Raw genomic sequence first — 8,098 nt, forward strand, 5'->3', positions numbered from 1 at the left:
TTTTTCATTCAGATATGGGTTCAATTGGTCCTATTTATAAGAGGACTGATAATCTGTGTCCGGTCTCCCCTCTGGATTATACGGAGGAGGAGAAATCCTATAAAATGCATCAGAGTTAAGAGGGTCTTGTTTCACCATGTCGTGTGTAACTCCAAAACATTCATTTGTATGCGTATGCACTAAACACATTTTGCAGAGCTTCAGAGAAGCTAGAGGAAGTGCAAAATACAGAGATGAGGTGGGCTCTGTTGCCAAATAGCTGCATGCAGTGCCCACTTACCCCAATCACCATGACAGAAGAGAATACAATTACACAACAATAGCTTTTTGTTCCTAAAATAATCTTCATTGGCCATAATTTGGGTATTTCCACATCTACATCCTGAGCTCTTTGTAATGGAACCATAATTATTCATTTTATTTACCTAAATTATTAACTAAGGTCATTCAGTTTTGCATTTATTATCGAATACTTTATGTACTAAAAGTGTCCATTTCTGAAACAGAGAAAGTTAGAGTTTGTCGTAACCAAAAATGTAGGCTACATTACAAGGCATGAGCCAGGTCTAACCGCCGAGGTTTAAAACTGACAGTGCCCCCCTCAGAGACAGAATGATTTCAGGTTCTATAAAATAAATCATCATGACTTGGGCTTTCAAGGTAGGCTAATACGCCTCTTTCCCCAAAATGCAACTTCCTTGAGGCAGAGTCCAAAGACAATTTCCTCAGATGAAAGGGAAAAAAGTTGCCCAATTAAAAACAAATGACAAATGACCATGACGAGGAAAAGGTCCGCCCAGATTTCCCCACACTCCCAGCAGAGGATTTATATAGGCTAGAAGGTGTGCCAGCCCCATTCCAGACACAACAATGCTTCTGCCATGCATCTTTCATGCACAGCTCTCTGTGGGTAGTTGTGTTGATTTATTCTCCTCATGAAACCAAATGACAAATGGCTGCATTTCCAAACATTATCATCATAAACTACTGGTTTGCTCACTATGTAAGGCACTAGAACAAAAAAAAAAAACTAACCGGTTATTCATTTGTTCAATTGAGGCCTACAATAGCCTATCAATGACATCTCCTAAAATTCAGTGGTTCTAGGCTACTGGTTGACAGATACAACCTATTCAAAGCTCAGATGTTATGACAAGAGATAGGCTAGTGCATACCGGTATTCGTTATAATTTGATTTTCATATGCTTTATTGAATAGCTAAAGAGTGGTCCTGCTGGTTTACCTTGGCCCGCCATTATTGCCAATGCCATCTCTTTTTTGTTAATGATAAGGGGTTGGATCAATCATGCCACAGTGATAATGAATGTGCGCATTGTTAACGCAGCCGGCATGTTATTGAATACAATCTTGATGAGTTTGCAAGTGCCCTTTCAACTTGGATACTCTTGTCCAATCAGAAGACACGTTATTGAGGGGTGGTGAGCTGGGCCGCTAAATACTCAGCCAACATGGTGAGTGAAGTTTGTCTATGCTTTCCCCTTATTATCATGATAAATGTTTCATCTAACATGATAAAAGAATTAAATATGTCATTTTAAAGAGTCAGTGAAATAGGTTCAATCTCTTGGTTCATTATAGACAATAGTAGGAAGATTTAGTCACGATTTGCTAACCGGTTAGCATATTGGTAGCCACGATTAGCATTGCTAGATGGTGTTGAAACAACATGGCTAATTAGAACAGCGTTTGAATGAGTGTTCCGAAACAAATCTTGGGCGATTCATGGATAGCCGGTATACAACGAACAAATGAAAGTTGGAGAAACTAGATAGCTTTGACAATTAAAACCCAGCTGAGGCGTAAACGTTACCGTTACCATTTTCACATCCTCGTTCATTGTCTCCCCAAACATTAACGTTAGCTAACTGAAAGCTGGCGTTGGTTAGCATTTCCAAGACGAAACATTAAATAATGTTATGCTTATGGTTAGCTTGCTAAACTTGCAGTGTTAGGTTATGGCGGTCTTTCAGACTATTTTTTTGTTATGAGCTATGATATGAATATGCTTTAACGTTAATTAGCCAAATGTTGAACTGGAAGCTTGTTCTGTGATTTGAGATCATCGCGAACTTGACGTAGTCAACCCCTTTCACTGTCAACGCTAGCTAGGGGCTAGGTTATTACAGTGCTGTAACGAGTATAACTACTAGCCAAGTCAACAGCTAGCAGAAGTGATCTAGCAATATCTGTTGTCGACGACATGGCGTATATTTAATATCATTAGATTGGATACTCTTGTTCTTTTGGTTAGTTCGCATGGAACTGTAACAGTTACTCTTACCATAAGTTATTACAGTCCTAGTAGCCTGGGCTGTAGTAGTAACTGTTTGGGGTCTCTTGTTTATGACAGTCCTCATCAGATGCTAATAATGGTCCGAGCCAAGCACCTCCTTTTCCTGGTGTCCCACCAGCAGGCATGCCGCCTCCTTTTGTAAGTCGGTTTGGGAAAAGCTCACTTCTTCCGTGTTTTTCTGTCTTTCTATTTTATGTGAGGCGGGTTAAAGACATGAAAGTGGTGTAGACTTGATGTTGTGTTGTTTTTTCCAAAGATGGGACCACCTGGAATGCCGCCTCATTTCCCTCCCATGGGAATGCCCCCAATGGGACAGAGGCCCCCCACCATGACTCCCGGCATGCCACCTGGCATGATGCCGCCCATGATGCCACCGATGGGAGGACCGCCAATGGGACAGGTGAGAGAAAGATTCCACATGTCTCTGCCAGAGACACATCTCGGTTTCTGTCAGTTTGATTTGCAAACCGATTATTTATTTTGTTGTTAACCTGTTTGGAGTTTAATAATTATATTTGTGTACAGTTAACAAATGAGGGTGTTCGATCAGATGTGGCATTATTGTTGAATTAAGCAGCGGCCTTGCACAGGATGGTGTCACCACCACAGCTGGCATTTTTACCCTCAGTCAGATCTTTTTGCCGCCTGCGCGATGGCATTTTTTTTCATTGCTAATTAAAAAGTGTGATGTCAGTTGGAATGGGCTGCCGTAGCTGTGGGGGAGCGTGGGATCAGGAGGCGGCGGCGGGGTGCATATTGGCGCCGTGGCGCGGCCGCTTCACGCTGAGGCCGCGCGGCGCGTATCAACACTCGACAGAGACGCGCCCAGCCACTCACAGCTAGGCTCCGCTCCGCCACCCCTCGCTGTGTGTTAATACCCGATGCCAGCCTCACCACGTGCCGCGGGCTGGAGGGGGGGAAATTAACGGGTCAGATGAATATTTTATGAAGCTCTTTTATTAGATGCCAGGCATGATGCCGCCTATGATGCCCGGGATGATGATGCCACCTCGCATGCCAGCTGCGACACTGCAGCCAACAGGACCGGTAAGCCATGCGTTTCCTCACTCCTTTTTTTCCCCCTTTTTCTTCTTCTTCTTCTCCTCCTCTGCCTCTGCGCGCTTTCAAAAATAGATCCACAAGCTGTCAGTGGCAGAAGCATTAACATAATTAACACATCCCCCATTGTGGGGAGAGGTGCATTAGCTATATAGGGCCTTTATCATCTACGGATGCTGGTGACGTAAGTGTTTGTTTTATACCTGCACAGTTTTGCTGCCATCAGGGCTTTTCATGTATTGATTAAGGTCTTAGAAATGGCCTGGTATTGTGTGTTGACTCATTGTATAACAAAGGATGGCCACAGATGTTTGTGGCCACAGAGCTGTCCCTCAGATCAATCCAGCACAAAACATGTTTACTAATTAAAGTAGGTGAGCTGGATTGATTACCATTTTGAATGCTTGGACATCATCACCGCGTCTCTAAATAAGGAGGTGGTGACGTTACAGGCGCCAGGCTAGACACATGACGTCCCCCCCACCCTATTAATTGACTTGACCCCTTGTTTTGAAGCCGCCAGTAAATGACACATGCAATTTTACATGGGACGGTGCAAGTGTTGTGTAATTGTCACCTTGCGTTGTCAAGTGAGACCTCAAACAGAATTCAGCTGCTTGGCTTGCTGTTTTAAGAGCTGACCGAGAAAGTTTCCACCTGTCAAATCGCATCCTTCAGTGTCTCCACTTTCACACCAGAGTTTGGCAGGAGCTGTACTTCAGCCTCAAAATGCTGAGTGCATGCTCTGAGGTTTCTCTTAAAAGGTTCTGTTCTGAGGAACAGGTTGAGCTGTACAGGCTGTGTTTTGAGTCCACTACTGTACAACATCTACACACATGACTGGAAAACCAACAGTAGTCATACCTCCATCATCAAGTTTGCAGATGACACAGTGATCTTGGGCCTGATTAGTAACAACAATGAACAGCTCTACTTGGATCAGGTTGATGAGGTGGCACAGTGGTGTCAATCTAACAGCTTGACACTGAATGTCAATAAAACCAAGAAAATGGTAGTGGATTACAGAAGGCAGCAGCAGAACTACAGTTACACCCCACTAATGATCAGCGGGCAACCTGTAGAGAGAGTCACAAGTTTCCACATTACTGAAGACTTCCTTCGTCAGCTAAGGAAATTCAAAGTTTCTACATCCATCATGAAGGCCTTCTACACTTCAGCGGTTGAGAGTGTTCTAACTGGTAGCATCATCACCTGGTATGGGAACTCCAAAGTTAGAGATTGTAGTACTCTGCAGAGAGTAGTGCGCTCAGCTGAACGTACTATAAGAACTCAACTCCCTGCTCTACAAGATATCTATTCCAGAAGAGTACTCCTAAGAGCCCAAAAGATCCTGAAGGACTCTTCTCATCCTAACAATGGATTATTCCTACCGCTGAAATCAAGAAGACGCCTGTGTAGTCACAAAGCCAGAACTGAGAGACTCGGGAGAAGTTTTTATCCCCAGGCCATCCGAACTCTGAACTCGCACTATACTGACTTTGCACACATTCACTCCTCAGCACTCATGACCCCCCCCCACCACCACACACACACACACACCCTACATGACTTTTAACACTTCCCTCATTCCCTACATCCCTCTCCCTATGCTACAGACCTTTTATTTATTTTCTTATTTCATCACACGTCAAAACACACACACATCTGACTTTCTCCAACTTTTGCACATCTCCATATAACTTTTTATTTATTATTTTTGATTTCTCCTCCATCTATCTACCCATGTCCTTGATTGCCTAGCCTTTCTGCCCCCCACCCCCATCCCCAACACACACACAAAAAAACCCACACACACTTACATCATCACTGTCATCACCACACATACATACAGCACACTGCTTGCTACAGTAAGCCTCCTCTACATACTTGCTGCACACTGCCCCCCTCCCTACATACACAGCACATTGTCTTCAGGATCTTCTCCAACACACACTGCCCCCACCTACCCACACACACACTGCACACACACACACAGTCACTGCTCCACTCCCCTCCCGCCTAAACTCACATCTTCACTGTCATCACTCACATACATCATACATACAGTACTCTGCTTGCAATAGTAAGTCCGTTCACCATACTTGCAGTACACTGCCTCTCCCCTACATACACAGCACATTATATTGCACACTGCCCTCTCCCCACATACACAGCACACTATCCCATCTCCCTTGTCATCACCCCAACACACACACCAAGACCCCTGGCAGTTGGGTTAGCCCCTTGGGCCGTGGATCTGCCCAAGGTTTCTTACTTGGTAAGGGAGTTTTTCCTTGCCCCTGTTGCTCTTGGGTGCTCCTTGTTGGTGCCCCCCCAATCCTCCCCCACCTTTCTTATGCAGCCACTTAATCTACTAAACCCCTCTTCTACTGCACTTTTTACCCCCCCCACCACCAATAAATGCACAAATAGGCTGACACCGTACATAATTTCACTGCATTTCTTACTTCCAGTAATTATATGCATGTGACAATAAACTTCCTTGTATCCTTCCTTGTATGTGACGCGTACAATGACAGGCGTTTTGAGAAAGTGAACTTTGATTTGTTTGATGCCATCAAAAACTACCTAATTTTATTGAACATGAATTTTCCCTTGTGTCCACAGCCTGGTGTAAGCCCCGTTGACAGTGCTGGTAAGTTGTGATGAAAATAGCTTTTTAGATGATTTTTGTGTGTGTGTGTGATCCAAAACTGCATAATAAAACAGATAATAATGTTTTTAGAGGATTTTTGTGTGTGTGATCCAAAACTGAATAATAAAACAGATAATAATGTTTACTTTGTTTTTTGTAGCCTCCAGCGCTTCTACGACAACTGTAAGTAGGCCTTCAAGCCAGCTGTAATAAGCTGTTTACTTGTGATAGTCTTTAATATTCCTTGGAGCAATGGTAGATAGAACCCATGAAAATATTTGCTTGTCTTTGTTTAGTTAGCAAACACATTTTATCAAAATATTTCCCAAACAAGATGACTTTTTCCAGAATACATTCCAGTTTGTGAAGTGGAGTTATTTGGTCTTCATTCCAATTCTGTCTTTTTTTTTAGCCAAGCGCAACTGCAAACGACTCCCCACAAGATGACCAACCAAAGAAGGTAAAAATTATTCTGTATAAAATTATGTAATTATGGTAGTATTGAGTGTGTATATATATGAGTGTCTACATAAAGCATATTACTTTTCTGTGCCTCATTATTCACTGTGAGACGCTCCTCTCCTATATGGAATAAATCTTAAATAATGAAATAAGGAGGGTTTTTTTTTTTTTTTTTTATACGTTTCAATTTACTGCGTGAAAGGGTAAGCACTCTTTCATCTGCATGTGTAAAGCTTGGCACAGCAAACCATGCAGAAACCACTAAATTCATTGAGTCTGGTCTCAACGGAACTAATAAACTAGCTGAGCGCTAAAATATTCCAGTGGTGACGATACTAGAGGTCTCATTCTAGACTGTGTTCTCTGTTTCCAGAAGGTGTGGACAGAGCACAAGTCTCTGGATGGGAAGATCTACTTCTACAACACCGAGACTAAGCAGTCCACCTGGGAGAAGCCCGATGAGCTGAAGTCTCCTGCCGAGGTAGGGACAGGCCTTGCAAAATGGACAAATGATTGCACACTTCTTTCTTCTCTGTTTTTTTAGAAGCAGTTTTTTTCTCCCTTTCAGTGTATTGCATGGGGATGTCACCCTGGGTAATGGGCACAATGACCTTTTAAGCTGTATTTATTTATTGGCGTATTGGATTTGACGTGGTGTTTAAATGCATACACCTCAGAGGAGCAGGTGTGTGTGTAAGTGTGTCAGCACAGTGCTCCCTGGTAGATACATTAGCCAGCACTAACCTCTGTGAAATCGGTTAAGCAGATAATCGGTTAAGCAGATAATTATCAGTTAATTATCTCTTTCTCTCTGAGTTGTTTTTTTTTTTTTTTCTCAAAGTAAAGTAAAATTTGATGTCCGCATTGTTTGTGACTGCATTGCAAAGCCAAAGTAGTGACATATCACGTTAGCTGCAGAGCTTCTGTCCTCCATCAGAACCTAGGCTGTGTCTGTATCTTATCACGCCTTATGACTTGCCCTCCCAAGATTAGGTTGGCTGTGTTATTATGCAAATGCCCCCATGGGAACAAAAGTCTTGGTGAAAAATGCGGCGTGCGTCTTTAGCATTAAAAGCCGAGCCGCCGGTGTCAGATCCACTATCAGCGGCATAGCCTGGCTCCTCGCGCCGCGGCGGCCTCAGCTGGTGTTAGGCTCACAATAGGTGCTGTATTTTTGGAGCAGGAGGAGATGGGGGGGAGCTTTCTTTGGCATTTCCCCTGCTGAGACTGAGAAGAAAAGGTCAGGCTTTTACCTGTGAGAGGCTGTCCAGATAGCAGCCTGCGTCAGCCTATCTCCACACACTGGGTGTCCGAGACCTTTCAGGCCGTCAGCTAAGGCCAGCCTGGTTTTTACTCCCGCTGGTCAGCTTCCTGGACAGGCTTAAGCTTAATCTTCAGACTAGAATGGGGGTTTATGGAACAGGTATTGAATTGTTGTGCAAGACTCAATGAAAGTGTTGTGTACTCTGAAGTCTCCCATTGTAGCTTTCACATTGCGTTTCACTTAAGTCACTTTGGATACATTTTATTCATATATTTTGTTATTAAAAGCATCAGTTACCTGAATAAATGTGAATTGGATGTAAACTGTAGATAGAAGTGCATGG

General features: G+C 43.3%; 1 protein-coding gene across 3 annotated transcripts in view; it reads left to right on the forward strand.

Moving 5' to 3' along the window:
- The first annotated feature begins 1,401 nt into the window (after positions 1-1,401).
- Positions 1,402-8,098, forward strand: part of prpf40a (PRP40 pre-mRNA processing factor 40 homolog A) — a 17,991-nt gene continuing 11,294 nt past the window's right edge. Inside the window, exons 1-8 of one of the 3 annotated variants that reach the window (XM_048238395.1) lie at positions 1,458-1,472; positions 2,372-2,452; positions 2,571-2,714; positions 3,278-3,361; positions 6,002-6,029; positions 6,190-6,212; positions 6,442-6,489; positions 6,865-6,972. In XM_048238395.1, coding sequence (XP_048094352.1) covers positions 1,470-1,472; positions 2,372-2,452; positions 2,571-2,714; positions 3,278-3,361; positions 6,002-6,029; positions 6,190-6,212; positions 6,442-6,489; positions 6,865-6,972 — 519 coding nt within the window. In that variant the 5' untranslated portion in view covers positions 1,458-1,469. Of the gene's footprint in view, positions 1,473-2,371; positions 2,453-2,570; positions 2,715-3,277; positions 3,362-6,001; positions 6,030-6,189; positions 6,213-6,441; positions 6,490-6,864; positions 6,973-8,098 lie in introns of all 3 variants that reach the window. The other 2 variants (XM_048238396.1, XM_048238397.1) reach the window with 2 other exon arrangements.

Source organism: Alosa alosa, chromosome 3 (assembly GCF_017589495.1).
Source record: "Alosa alosa isolate M-15738 ecotype Scorff River chromosome 3, AALO_Geno_1.1, whole genome shotgun sequence".
In the NCBI taxonomy this organism is placed as follows: domain Eukaryota; kingdom Metazoa; phylum Chordata; class Actinopteri; order Clupeiformes; family Clupeidae; genus Alosa; species Alosa alosa.